The sequence below is a fragment of the Meriones unguiculatus genome, chromosome 1, assembly GCF_030254825.1.
Source record: "Meriones unguiculatus strain TT.TT164.6M chromosome 1, Bangor_MerUng_6.1, whole genome shotgun sequence".
Taxonomy (NCBI): Eukaryota; Metazoa; Chordata; class Mammalia; order Rodentia; family Muridae; genus Meriones; species Meriones unguiculatus.
The window spans coordinates 4,468,138-4,482,497 of NC_083349.1; the positions used below are offsets into that span (position 1 = coordinate 4,468,138).

A 14,360-nucleotide genomic window follows, 5' to 3' on the forward strand; every position below is an offset into this window, starting at 1 on the left:
GTGTAGGCGAAAGGTCAAGAGTGGGGACTTTCTTTATCACAAGCCATTTTTTTTTTTTTTTTTTTTTTAATGACAGGGCCTTTCTATGTAGCCCTGGCTGGCCTGCAGTTCTGATTCCTGAGATATACACTGGTCATGGTGGCCCACTCCTTTAGTCCCAGTACTCGGGAGGCAGAATGGGGTGGAGCTCTGTGAGTTGGAGGCCAGCCTGATATATATAGGGAGTTACAGGACTGCCAGGGGTATACTGTGAGAGCACCTCAAAAACCACAAGCAAAAAATTATTAAATGTTATGTGTGTGAACATAGGCCTACATGTTTGTTAGGGTCCAGGAATAGCCACACAAACCACTAAGGTCTCAGCCACATATGGTTTACTGAACACACACCCCAAGACTGATCAGCGACACAGCCCAGACTCAGTGCTAAGGCTGCGACCCTGAATGCTTTCCAGAGTCAGTTTATAAAGGCAAAAACACAGCTGGCTCATAGGTGAGCGTCGAGTACTATAGCATGGCCACCTCTGACCCACCTTACTTTGGCTAACTAGCAATTCCAACCTGCCTTTACCGCGATTGGTCTTAAGTGGAGCTTGTGGTCAGGGCCAGCTGTGCTTACGGTAGGGAATTTCCAGGGACAGCAAGGCCAGAGTGTGCCAGGAATAACAAAACCACTGAACCACTGCAGGGTATGCGTCAACTTGACCCTACAGAGAAGGGTTCTCTGTGCCAGCACCAATAATATGAAGTGGCTAGTGGCCCTGGAACGAAATGGCTCCAGTTAGGCCAGAAGAGTAGGTCTCAGCAGTATGTGCACTAAATGTGTGCAGTGTCTACAGAGCCTACAAGAGGGCTAACGGAGTCATCCCCAAGGCCTTTTTATGTATGTACCTATTTGTGTGTGTGCACACGTGCAGGAAAGGTATTAGAAAGTGACACATACCCTAGAGCTGAGGTTTATAGAACAAAGGATGGCAGCTCACAGCCGTCTGTGATGGAGTTTAAACAAGTCTTTAAACAACAAAAAAGAACAAGCCTTTTTTTTTTAAAGATTTATTTATTTTTTTATGTATATGAGTGTTCTATCTGCATTTACATCTGCCAGAAGAAGGAATCAGTTCACATTATAGATGGTTGTGAGCCACCATGTGGTTGCTGGGAATTGAACTCATGACCATTGGAAGAACAGACAGTGCTCTTAACCACTGAGCCATCTCTCCAGCCCCAAGCAAGCATTCTTAACCACTGAGTACAACCTCGGCTTACAGGTGTCTACAAGATTTAAAATTACAGGTACAGGTCTGTGGGGGGTGAGGGTATGTGCATGTCCTGAGAGACCAGAGACCTGGAGTTACGGGCAGTTGCCAGCCATTTGACGGAGCCGGAAGCTGGTGCTTGGACTGAGCCTCTCAGCCCCTGCTTGACTGCTTTTGTAACCCCAGGGAACAGCTTGTGTATGTACGGTTCTGAGATTCTTAGCCTTCTAAGTTTTTGGATCCCCAAGAGTTTTCCCTCCTCTTCCTACCTTCCAATACGGAAGAAACAGATGATACACACCTAGCTTGTGGCAATGCCCAGCTGCACTTTTTCAGCTGGGGCAGTGGTCCTCAACCCTTAATCCAGCTTCTCATGTTGGGGTGACCCCCCCCAACGTAAAAGTATTTTGCTGTTACTTTTTAACTGTAATTTTGCTACTGTAATCAATCGTGATGTAAGTATCTATTTTCTTTCTTTGAGGGGAAGGAGGTTTTGAGACAGGGTTTTTCTGTGCAGCCTTGGGTGTCCAGGCACTCTGTGGAGCAAGCTGGCCTCGAACTCACAGAGATCCAGAGTGCTGCGATTCCATCCATGTGCCACCATGCCTGGCTATGGTTTCTGATGGTCTTAGGAGACCCACAGGTTGAGAACCGCTGAGCTGGGCACACTCTAGCAATAAGCTTGGTGTCCAGCGCTGCTTTGGTAGAACTGAGGTTGGTGGAGGGTAGAGCTGCAGGTAGAGGAGTGACAGGTCTCAGAGGTGTGGCGGCTGCACCTTAAGCACTGCAGGGCTTGATGCACCAGGCCTGTGATCCCAACACTTAGGAGGATCCTCAGCTACACAGCGAGTTCAAAGCCAGTCTGGGCTACATGAGACCTTTGTTCAAAAGCCCACACTTGGGGCCAGGGCAATGGCTCCATCAGTACAAAGGGTTTGCTGCCTAAGCATAAAGAGCCGAGTTCAGTTCCCAGCACATGCCAGTCATCCCAGCACTCCGGGGGCAGAAACAGGACCTTTGGGACTTGCTGCCCAGTTTAGTTGAGAGTAGTAGGCTCCAGACTCACTGAGAGACCTTTTATTTTTCTTCAAAAAAATAAGGTGGTGGTGCTTAGCAAGGCAGCACACGCCTTTTAATCCTTTTCTAAATGAAAAGAGGGGCGCCATGTAAAATGACACAGACTCATGGGGGTGGCAGTGGTCCCAGGAAACTAGATGGGACCAGTAAAGCTGAAATGAATGGAGGTGTTTGAAGGACTGAGATATTTTCCTGGGTGTGCTGGAAGAAGCCATAAGGTCATGGGCAGAGGAGCTAGTAAGCTGTGTATGTATGGCGGAAGGGAGGGCCTTGAGCATTGATAAACTGTGGGAGGGAAAGGCTCTGGGCTGTGGAGATTTGTGGTAAAGTAGCGGGACAGGCTGGAGTCAATCAAGAAATCATACTGAGCAGGGCGTGGTGACGCAGGCCTTTAATCCCAGCACTGGGGAGGCAAAGATAGGCAGATCAGTTGACTTCCAGCACAGCCAAGGGCTACACAGAGAAGTTCTGTCTCAAAAAAAAAAAAAAAAAAAAAAAAAAAAAAAAACGCGCTCGCGCATACACACAAACACAAAAGAATTCATATTGGCTGGGCAAGGTTTTCTCACGCCTTAAATCCAGCTCTTGGGAGAAAGCAAAGTAATTAAATGTTAGGAGTCGGAAGGAAGCAAGTCTGATGTGCACGCATACCTTCTGCGGAGGCCTGACTTGGAGGGGCTCATTTGGGAGTTTAAAGGATCTTATGCTTGGACCAAGGACTGATGGGACAGAAGGCAAAAGGCCGATGCGTCCATTCTCAGTTAAGGAGTAACTCTTTGCAGATTCAGGGAACCTTCCTAGAGGAGGTGGCGTCCAAATTGCCGGTGACTGACGCGTAGGAGCTGGCCAGACAAAGGATGGATGATAGACGTTTCCCGCAGAGGACCTACAAGCCACGAGGAGGCCACAGGTCTCTTGAACTCCGTACAGGGGTGGGAATCATCGCACTGGCGCTCACGGCGATTCAAGCCGGCCTCGGAACCCCACACTAGAATGCGCCCCCGTCCACCTCCAGGGATTAGAAGTTTCTCTAGAGCTCAACGTACCCACGCGCCCCAGTTCTTGCAGAAAGCCTCCCAACAAGGGAGCCTCCATGGTGATGACTGACATTCCTGAGGGCCAGTGGTGGCTGCCCAGAGGCGGCTTGTCTACTCGTGGGCCAATGGCCTCTGTGTTTCTTGGCAGGTCGCTCGAACAGGGTGGAGAAAGAGCCGCGGCCGTCGCCTTTGCTCAGCCAATGGCAGCGAGGGAGGAGCGGACCATCTTAATGATAGACAGCTCCGTTTTTCGACGTCCGCTCAGCGCGCAGCCCGCCGGGAAGCTCCGAGGCGGAGCTGGGAGGAAAGGGGCGGGAAGACCCGGTGGGCTCGGCCCAATCGTCTCACGTGCTGGTGGAGACAGACAGACAGTTGTTCCCTTCCTAGCGGATAGGAGGGGGCGGGCCTTTGTACGCTGGGGGGGCGGGCATTGTCAGGTTTGACCGACGCGTCTCTCAGCCAATCGCGGCGCGACACTCTCGGATGGACGGCTGTTCTAGCCAATGAGGACTTATGGCGGGGCACCGGGGGCTGGGCGGCGGACCCTCTGGTAAAAGGCGGTCCCCGGTCGGCGGGGGGAGCGAAGAGAAGGGGGGGTCTCGGAGGCCGGAGGACTCGGGTGAAGATGGCGGCAGCCGAAGCCGCGAACTGCATCATGGAGGTGAGTAGCTGGGCTCTTTAGGCCCGGGGGTCGTCGCGCGACCGGCGCCCCGCGGTCTGAACCGTGGGGACGGGGCCTTGGGCGTGTCGAGCCTCGCGTAGGTCCTCAAAGGAGGATGTGTTGGATAGTGACGGGGGTGACCTCGGCTCTCTGGGCTCTCGGGGCTCTGGGAGCCGCAGCCGAGCCGAGGACCGTCGCACGTGTCTGCGGGCCGTGGGCGACCTTTCCGCTGGGCCGCACGTGGTGGCTCGGCGGAGCCTGGGGAGGGGGTGTGCCGCTCCAGGGCCCCCGCGGGCTCCACGTGCGGGACAAAGGCCCCGCCCCCGGGCCGATGACCTGGGCTGCGCTCACGGGGTCCTGGGGTCGCCGCCTGCCCTCCCAGGCCGGGCCGGGGACGCCCATGCGCCCTGGGCTCCGTGCACCCGCGTGGGTCCCGAGAGCATCACCTTGGGCCTCCGATTCCTCAGCTCTAGGTTACCCTTGTGCAGCCGGGAGGGGGATGGGCAGGGCCCTGTGACCTCCCTCTAAGGAGATAGTGGGCCATCTCCACCGAGGAGATCGGATCCGGCGCCGGGCACCCCCTCGTGGTCATTATGGGCGTGAGAGGGGCGTCTTTTTTTCATGGGGCGTGGCTGAAAGCCCACCCCTCGGGGGATAGCCCTCGGGTCGATGGTCAGAGATCGGCCTTGGAGGTGAAGGAGTGTCACGGGGCCTTAACCCTCACTGAGCTCCTTTTTTTTCTGCAACTTTAGGATGGCAAGGAACCCCTTTTTGAACATTAGTACGTTTGCCTAATTTCCCCCCAAAAAAGGGAATGAAATTCTAGCACTTGGCTTGCTTGCTCCCCAGTCTACCTTTTTTGGTTTTTCGAGACAGGGTTTCTCTGTGTAGCCTTGGCTGTCCCAGTACTCATTCTGTAGACCAGGCTGGCCTCGAACTCAGAGAGCCGCCTGTTAGGCCTCCAAAGCCGTGCACCACCACCACCCAACCCCAGTCTACTTTTAAGTAGCTTGAACTCACGCTGTAGCCTTGGCTGGCGTTGAACTTCCTTCCTTGAGTCTCCTGAGTCCCTCAGGTGACAGGTTTTCACCACCAGGACTGGAAGGCAGGTCCTAGTCTCAGGTTTCAAGCACTCTTCCGTCAGTTGTCAACCGCTGATACCCGTCTGTACTATTGAAAATAGGCCCACATGGGAAACCCCCTCACTGACTGTGGGAAACCGAGAACTTGGTGGCCATAGCCTCTCGAAGTCTTGTATAGAAGTCATTGATGGGATGTAATCTGATGGGGTTCATTCCTCTTCAAGTTCTCTGGAGAGGAAGGTCAGTTGTGGGGACACCTGAAATAGATAAGGGATCACATAGCTAACAGGGTCACTGCAGTGACCCTGGGACTTGTGGCCAGAGAAAAGAGAAGGCTGTTTCAATGTGGGGACCCAGGTGAGGTGTGAAGGAGGGCCTGATCCCGCTTTCCAAAGTATGCGTTACCTCTCTTCAGAGGGGCAGGTAAAACACGGCTGCCTCCATTTGTGTGTTCCCCAGGTTGAGTTGGGGTAGTGTGGTACGCCACAGCTCTCTAATGGAATCCTCTTAGGCCAGATGACAGGATTGTGGCGGAGCAGCCAGGTGCCCAGCACCCACCCAGTTTGCTCATGGCACTTCAGCCTAGCGTGTGTGTGTGTGTGTGTTTCAGGAAATGTCACCTAATCTGGGGGGGATTAGGTACTGAAGGGGAGCAACAGCTGGCAGTGCCCATGTGCCCGGGCAAGTATTGGGTCTTCTGGCCTAGATGGGGTAGGTATATGTGGCCAGGCACCTGACTAGAGAGGGACAGCACGGGGCTAGCCACCATCTATCTCTTCAGCCAACAGCTGGGACAGGAGGCCCTCTTCCCTTTCCTCCCTCCTCCTATCCCTTCTCTACCCAACTGCAGCCTCATTGCTTGCTCCTACTTTCACCACTCCCATGTCCAGAAAAGGCCAACCTGCAAAACACTCACTGCCCCATAGGCCTTCCCCAGCCACCCCAGTAGCTAATCCTTTTTCCCTGTTACTCTCTCCTAGAATTTTGTAGCCACCTTGGCTAATGGGATGAGCCTCCAGCCGCCTCTTGAAGAAGTAAATATCCTTTTGTGAGACCCCAGCCCAGCCCACTTCCACATAAAGCTTACCTTGCTAAACATCCGGCTCCCTGAGAGGTCTAACCATCCTCTTGATCCAAACCAGTTTCCTCTCTGTGGCCCCTAAACACATAGGACAGACCCCTTCCTGGCCCCGGCTGGCTCCCCCAGAACCATGGCTGCTTCCTTAACTCCATCTCCAGCCCCCCTCCCCTGTCCTCCATGTGTCTGCTCTGGCTCTACCCTTCCATCCCTCCCTCCCCAGCTGTGGGCTGAGCTAGAGATGGGCCATAGAGCCTGGAGAGATGGTAGGCGAGGCGGCTTTTCCCTGGATGGTGCTCTGGGTGGGTTCTGGAAGTGGAAACATTACCTGGGGAAGAAAGATGCTGGGGGGGGGGCTGTAGGGCTGGCTATAGGGTTGTCCACAGGTTGAGGAAGCACTTAGAGCCCCTCTCTGACCCTTGTGCCACTCCCCCTCTTCCAGGTTTCCTGTGGCCAAGCAGAAAGTAGTGAGAAGCCCAACGCTGAGGACATGACATCCAAAGACTATTACTTTGACTCCTATGCCCACTTTGGCATCCATGAGGTGAGTAAAGATGGCCCTAAAGCCAGTCTATCCAGGAGGGCTACTGCTACCCATCTGCCTCTGGTCCACTGCTTTGGAGACTGAGTCCCCCAAGGCCCTGTAGGGCAGCGCTCTGTTTGGGATAGGAGCCCTGCTGCTCCTGTATGCCCCAGACCTGGAGGTGAGGTCAGGCCACGCTGGACTCTGATGCCCTCTAATGATTGGCAGTGGGACTGCGTCCACTGCTCCTGCTACACTACAAGCCTTTTGATGGCAAAGATAGGCCTCAGTGCAACTGAAATGGCATCCTGAGGAAGCCTTGTCTTTTCGTGGGCCTTTGAAAGAAAAAGAAACTGGGCCAAGGTCTGGGAATGTGGCTAAGTGACAGCAGTTGCCTAGCACATGCTGGATCCTGTCCTTTCTTCCCAGCATCAAAAAGGGAAAAATTGGAAATATGCATAAAACAAAATTAAAGTTTTGGGGGCCTGGGGACATACTTCACTTATTAAAGGGCTTGCCATGCAGAGTTCAATCCCCAAAACCCACTTAAAAAGCCAGACCTAGGGCTGGCAAGATGGCTTAGTGGGTAAAGGTTTTTGCCACATAAGCTTGCCAGCCTGAATCAGATTCCTGGAGCTCAGGGTGGGTGGGGAAAGTTGTCCTCTGGCCTCCGTGTGCCTGTGTGCATGCTGAGTAGTGTGTGCTTGTGTCATCTCAGCTCTGGGAGGTAGAGGCAGGCTGCCCAGTTGTGCTGCTGCCCAGGTCTCAGTTACCATGTCAGGAAACAGGGTGGCTGGGACTTGAGAGGAGACGCCAAGGATTGATTGACTTCTTGTTTCCATGTGCTATGCAACAACCTACCTGCTGCTCGTCTCTGTCTGCTCTCTTTAACTTGTTTGAGCCTGCCTTAAACTTATGTTCCTTCTGCCTAAGTTTCCTAAACAGCCTAAGATGACAGGCCAGTACCATGATGCCTTTTGTGATCTAGGCTGGCCTTGAACCCAAGATATTCCTGCCTTAGCCTCTGATTCATCCCTGGGACTTGGGTGGCACTGATTAAACTTGGCCAGTGTGGGTTTTCGCTGCAATGGAAGCTTGCAGAATGGAAAGGAACTCTCTGAGGAGTCTAAACACCAGCCTTGCCATTGGTATGGTGGTAGCATCCAGGCTTTGTGTGCCCCTCACTCTGGTCCTCTATTTCCATGCCCAGGAGATGCTGAAGGATGAGGTGCGTACCCTCACATACCGCAACTCCATGTTTCACAATCGGCATCTCTTCAAAGACAAGGTGGTGCTGGACGTGGGCTCAGGCACTGGCATCCTCTGCATGTTTGCTGCCAAGGCAGGAGCCCGCAAGGTTATCGGGGTGAGTCTCGAGGCAAGGGGCCTGCTGGGGCTTGAGCTGATTGGGGGCTGGAGAAGGTACACAGGGCAAGGACTGGACTCAGTCTCACCCTCCTTTCTCTTGCCTTAGATTGAGTGTTCCAGTATCTCCGATTACGCTGTGAAGATTGTCAAAGCCAACAAGTTAGACCATGGTGAGAAGGAGGGGGAAGGAGGATACTGCAGCCAGCTTCTTGGGGGCCTCAGTGCAGAGTTAGAGACCACAAGGCACAGCTAGTGGCTCCTCCATGTTTGAGGATACTGAGTCAGGGTGTCGGGCCACGTGCTTTAGGGTTTTGGCGAGGATGTTGGTGGCAGGGAGGATGGTCAGCTTTGGGGCTTCCCTCGTGCAAGGGTGTCCCATTCCTCAGTTGTCACATCTAGGGTCTGCCTCAGGAGCCTACTCTGATCATGGCTGACACTTTCTGAGAACCCCACACATGCTGCCAGTATGTCCACAGCTTCCTCCAAGGCCTTGTTCATGACTCACATGTACACATGTTAAGATTGTCTGTTAGAGGCCTTTAATCTGCCTTAGACATTGCCCTCTGGCATATGCTATTTCACATCAAACTAGTTTTTGATGCAGTTAGCTTTTTTTATTTACTTGGAGACAAGGTCTCATTGTGTAACCCTGGATGTCCTGGAACTCACTATATAGACCAGGCTGGCCTTGAACTCACAGAGATCCACCTGCCTCTGCCTCCCAAGAGCTGGGATTAAAGATGTGGGCTCCCAAACTCAGCCTGCAGTTAGCATTATAAAAGATGGGAGTTCTAAACTCTGAAGGTCCTGGTGGTATATATTCTGTCATTCCATTCCTTGGAGGTTGAGGTCTGGGACAGGCTACATAGGGTACTCTGTTTTAAAAAAGGAAAAAATATGAAAGTTAGTTAGGAGTTGCCATAGTCTGTTCAAAGGGAAAAGCAGGCAGGGGCAGGTGTGAACTACTAGGGTCTGGGTGACGCTGCTCACTTTAAAAGTTGTTTTTGTACTGAACTAATAAGTGACTACAGACTTGGTGATCTGCATTTGAAGGCAAGATTTTGTGGAATGTCACTTAGAAGCCTCACTGACCAACCTGCCAGCCCCCTTTATATTTGGGTTTTGAAGCTGGAGAGGTGGCTCAGTGGTTAAGAGCATTGTCTGCTCTTCCAGAGATTCTGAGATCAATTTTCAGCAACCACATGGTGGCTCACAACCAGCTATAATGGGCTTTATAATGCTCTCTTCTGTCATGCAGGCATACATGCAAATAAAGTGCTCATATGTATAAATAAATCTTAAAAAAGAAAAGAAACAGGGTTTCTTACTATAGCCCAAGTAGGCTTTGAACTTTTAGTCCTGGAGCCTCAGACTCCTAAGTAGTTGGGCGGTGACACATTTGTGCTACCACGCCTGGCTGGCTATATAGTTTTTGTTGTTTTAACACTTTTATGTATGGGGAGGATGCTCCAACAAGGCCTATGTGGAGGTAAAAGGACAAATAATTCAAGTCGGTTCTCTTGTTCTACCCTGTGGGTCCTAGGATTGGAATCCAGATCATCGAGCTTGGTGGCAAGCACCCTAACCCACCGAGCCAACCCCACTTGCCCAACTTTTAAAAATGTTGCCACACCGTTACTTACTGTTTCAAGTCCACTGAATAGAAAATATATTTCATCTGAGCATTGCTAGGAGCAGAAACCCAGACCTGGAGAGTGTTAAGCTTAGGCTCCAGGTTGAGGATTTAGCTCTAGTGGTAGAGCGCTTGGGTAGCAAGCGCAAGGCCCTGGGTTCAGTCCTCGGCTCTGGGGGAAAAAAAATGACAAAAGAACAAAAAGACCAAAAAAAAAAACAAAACCAAAAAACCAGGGTAACTAGCTTAGGCTCTTAGCAGAGCCCCACCCAGCCCCACAGACAAGGCATGAAGCCTGTACCTGGGTGCCTTGAAGTTCCAGGCCAGCCAGAGCTTTATAATGAGACCATTTCAAAAGACAGATGGGGGTGCTTGACCAGAGTTTGTGTGGGTGTCTGGAGCCATCTAGCCAGTCCTCACCCTGGCGGGCATGCCGTCCCTGTGGTTGCAGTGGTGACCATCATCAAGGGCAAGGTGGAAGAGGTGGAGCTGCCGGTGGAGAAGGTAGACATCATCATCAGCGAGTGGATGGGCTACTGCCTCTTCTACGAGTCCATGCTCAACACCGTGCTGCACGCCCGTGACAAGTGGCTGGTGAGGCTCGGGGGTCCCCACAGGGCTGCATATGTGTTGGGGATATCATAGGTACAGGCTAAGAAGGCAACAGCAAATAGGGCCCACCAGGTATTTGTGTGGAGTAGGCCTTCCCAGGAAGAGGGGACCGAAGGACTGGCAGAGAGAAGCTGACCTTAAGGCCAGTGCTGCTGGGCAGTGGTGGCGGCATACGCCTTTAATCCCAGCCCTTGGGTGGCAGAGACAGGCAGATCTCTGAGTTTAAGGCCAGCCTGGTCAACCTAGTGACAGCCAAGGTTACAAAGAAAAACCCTGTCTTGAAAAACCAAAAAAAAAAAAAAGAAGGCCAGTACAGAGGTCTTGTATCAGGAGTGGTTCTGCTGTGTGAAAGCAGCAAGGAGATAAAAGGGCAGTGGGAGTTGGGAGGAACCCAAAGAGGGTTTGGAGGGCACTGTACAGAATGGGGAGGTGGACCTCTTTCCCCTGGAGTGTTTCCAGAATCCCAAGAACTGTGGGACAGCCTGGGCTCTGGGTGCCCTGTGGCTGCTGCGTAGGGACCAGACTCAAGGATAAGAGTGAGGCACAGACAGCTAAGGGGTCTCTGGAAGGTGATGGTGAGCTAAGGAGCCGGGTAGGGTGGACAGTTGGGTCTGCTAAGATGGTGGTAGTCTCTTACTTTCACCCAACTCCTCCCTCAGGCACCTGATGGCCTCATCTTCCCAGACCGGGCCACCCTTTATGTGACAGCCATTGAGGACCGACAGTATAAAGACTACAAGATCCACTGTGAGCTGGGCCTGTGGTAGTGAGGGCAGGTGGGTGTCAAGGGTGGGACCTGGATTCCATAGCTCACCTGACTCTCTGTACCTAGGGTGGGAGAATGTATACGGTTTTGATATGTCCTGCATCAAAGACGTGGCCATCAAGGAGCCCCTGGTGGACGTGGTAGACCCAAAGCAGCTTGTCACCAACGCCTGCCTCATAAAGGTAACTCAGAGTAGGAGGGGTTCCAGGTCCCTGACCTGGCCGTTAGAGGCATAGGGAAGATAATAGGGCCCACTGTCTGAGGTGTGAGGACCGTGGTTGGTACTGAATTTCAGATAGCAAGGACAGAGCAGGTAGAGTGTGCTGAAACAATGATGGAAGCAGCTGGCATGTGAGATGGCCTCTGCCTGGTGGTCAGTGCAAGGAACCCTGTGAGGCCCCCTGGCAGCACAGCACAGACAGGCAGAGCTGGTTTATGGGGGTAGAGGGTGTCTGCCTGGGGGGGGGGGTTGCTGTGGTTCCTTCTGTTAATTTGTTAGGTGCCTGTGGTCTGAGGATCAGGAGTCTGTACTGGAGAGATGGTGGCTCAGTGCTTAAGAGTACTTTTTGTTCTCTCAGGGAATGTCAGGCAGCTGCTCACGATACAGTGTATAACTCCTGGTTCCAGGCATGCAACACCTTAGCCTCACTAGTCATCTCCATGCCATGGTTCTATAAACTCCAGCAGACTCACACATACAGAAATAGTATTATATATAGTTTAGTGTGTACTAGTGTTTGTCTGCATGTATGCATCAGCACCAAGTGTATGCCTGATGCCTGTGGAGGTCAGAAGAAGGCACCAGGTCTGGACTGGGGTTAGACAATTGTGAGCTGCCCTTGTATGTACTGGGATTTGAATCCAGAACTTCTGGGAAAGCAGCCAGTACTTTTAACCACTGAGCTATCCCATCAGCACCCATAAATAATCTTTAAGGGCCAGCTTAGGCTGCATAAGACCCTATTTCAGAAAGTGGGGCAGGGGGAGTTGCTCTGGTGGGAGGGACCTGCCGGCAGCGGTTATCAGGAGCGGGGCGGGCTCTGAGCTCTGGGCTTGCCTTTCTGCAGGAGGTTGACATCTACACAGTCAAGGTGGAGGACCTGACCTTCACCTCCCCCTTCTGCCTGCAAGTGAAGAGGAATGACTATGTGCACGCCCTGGTGGCCTACTTCAACATCGAGTTCACCCGCTGCCACAAGAGGACCGGCTTTTCTACCAGTGAGGGCAGTGGGCGGCGCCGGGGCGAGAGAGCGTGGCTGCAGTTTCTGTGATGAGCAGGGCATGAGCCTCTGGGGCTTGCGACCCTCAGAGAGCCACTTTGGGAACCGGGCCAGAAAGCTGTCGAGGTTTAAGACCAGTCTGGGAAAGTTGGTGATACCCTATCTCAGAAAAGCACAGAGCCTGCCTGGATTCACTCGGGGGGGGGGGGGGGCCTGGGGCATGGCTCAGCTCTAGAGTGTTAATCATAGCCTGTGATTCTGCCTGTGGGCTCCACCGTTGATCCCAGTAAGAAAGGGGGTGGGTGGGGGCCCTGAGGACCTGTTTCAGCCTGGCTGTTCGTGGCTTAGAGTCTGATCCCAGTGTAGCTCTCTAAACACAGGCAGGATACAGGGACCAGAGCCCTCACAGCCTTGCTGGTAGAGACCTGTGGGGCGCTAGCTAGTTTTGCATGCTGGCACTGAAGCAAAGGCTGACCATGCCACCTTTCAGGTCCTGAGTCCCCATACACACACTGGAAGCAGACTGTGTTCTACATGGAGGACTACCTAACAGTGAAGACTGGAGAGGAGATCTTTGGCACCATTGGCATGAGGCCCAACGCTAAAAACAATGTGAGGCTCAAAAGAGTACAGAAAAATCAGGGTCTGGGTAGAGTTGGGCAGTGTGAGCCTGCGGAGTATAGTAGGTACTTTAGGAAGTCCCAGCATGGCTGCTGGGTCCAGTGATAAGCCTTGCTCGTACCCTCCCTGTGGGCACAGCAATCACCTCACTGCCTGTACATGTCAAAGTGGCAGGTGCCAGAGAGCAAGGTGATAGAAACAGTCCGCAGTGGCCCAGCCTTACTCTCTGGGTGGGTGCTTGCAGGGGACCAGAGACAGTGGAGGGGCTGATAAAGTGAAGCAGAAGCCCGGGGAGACTGCCTCATAGGTAGTATTGCTGGTGCTGGGTGGTGTTGCTCTGTGGCAGAAACTCTGATGCAGACTGGCTGAGCTCTGGTGGTGGCTGGGGAACATGGGTGAAGATGACCTACGGTGCTGTCGTTAGGCCAGGGTGTGGGGTCTGCAGTGAGCTAGCAGGAGTTGCAATACACTTCACCCTTGCCTGAGGGCACGTCTGAGCCTCATCTCCCACCTTTTCCCTTCAGCGCGACTTGGACTTTACCATCGACCTGGACTTCAAAGGTCAGCTGTGCGAGCTCTCTTGTTCCACCGACTACCGGATGCGCTGAGGAGGCGCCAGGATGGCCCTCCTGCAGAAGAGGGCTTAGGGGCTGGGCTTTGGGGGATGGGAGGGTACATCGTGACTGTGTTTTTCATAACTTATGTTTTTATATGGTTGCGTTTATGCCAATAAATCCTCAGCTGACCATGCCACTGCTTGCCCTGGGCTGTGGTGGTTGGGGAGCCTCTCGCTGCCCTGGGAACTTCTATTTTAGGTCTAGGGATGTGTTCCTCAGGCAAGGCCATTTCCTCCTCGCCTGCCTTCAGCTATTGTCTGTGATCCTTTGAGGCCAAAGAACCGAGTCTGTTTGAGCCTTCACCTGCTTTCAGTTACACTGGATTGTGGTTTGGAGGCCTTATCTCCTCCAGCCAAGTCTGCCTCCCACGTCCTGTCCTGCCTAAGCTGTATCTCTTTTCTTGGAGGGGTGTGGTTGAAAGAGGGTTTCTCTGTGTGGCCTTGGCTGTCCTGGAACTAGCTCTGTAGACCAGGCTGACCTCCAAATCACAGAGCTCCACCTGCCTCTGCCTCTTTTGTGCTGGGACTGAAGACCTGCAATATGGTCCTGTGCCATATGGTTTTTGGTTAGGCGCACACACACACAGGATTTCTCTGTGGGGCGGTGGCTGGCCTGGACCTTACTTTGCAGATCAGGCTGGCCTCAAACAGATACCTACCTGCCTCTGCCTCCCAAGCACTGGGATTAAAGGCATGTGCCACAACTGCTCAACATTTTAAAGGTTTATATGTTTTGTCTACATGTATGCCTGCACACCAGCAGAAGGCATCAGTTCACAATATATGGTAGTAAACCACCATATGGTTGCTG

At 52.8% G+C, this 14,360-nt stretch overlaps 1 protein-coding gene across 3 annotated transcripts; it reads left to right on the top strand.

Annotated features, from left to right (window-relative positions):
* Window positions 1–3,879: 3,879 nt before the first annotated feature.
* Window positions 3,880–13,683, top strand: Prmt1 (protein arginine methyltransferase 1). Of its 3 annotated transcripts, none has more exons than XM_021634032.2 (11): window positions 3,896–4,030; window positions 6,093–6,146; window positions 6,633–6,734; window positions 7,924–8,079; window positions 8,188–8,251; window positions 10,166–10,308; window positions 10,986–11,073; window positions 11,159–11,274; window positions 12,160–12,310; window positions 12,803–12,924; window positions 13,458–13,683. In XM_021634032.2, the coding sequence occupies exons 1-11, from the start codon at window positions 3,995–3,997 to the stop codon at window positions 13,539–13,541; spliced, it is 1,116 nt and encodes a 371-aa protein (XP_021489707.1). In that variant the 5' UTR covers window positions 3,896–3,994; the 3' UTR covers window positions 13,542–13,683. The 3 variants fall into 3 exon arrangements, with proteins under 3 accessions (XP_021489708.1, XP_021489707.1, XP_021489501.1); XM_021633826.2 differs by lacking the exon at window positions 3,896–4,030 and adding an exon at window positions 6,352–6,456 and having other exon boundaries at window positions 6,135–6,150; XM_021634033.2 differs by lacking the exon at window positions 6,093–6,146 and having other exon boundaries at window positions 3,880–4,030.
* Window positions 13,684–14,360: the final 677 nt, after the last annotated feature.

Excerpts from the sequence above, each read along its gene's own strand:
- Prmt1 (XM_021634032.2), top strand. The coding sequence starts at position 3,995 with ATGGCGGCAGCCGAAGCCGCGAACTGCATCATGGAG. Across the intron at positions 11,074-11,158 it reads TAAAGACTACAAGATCCACT|GGTGGGAGAATGTATACGGT; the intron begins GTGAGCTGGGCC and ends CTCTGTACCTAG. Across the intron at positions 11,275-12,159 it reads CCAACGCCTGCCTCATAAAG|GAGGTTGACATCTACACAGT; the intron begins GTAACTCAGAGT and ends GCCTTTCTGCAG.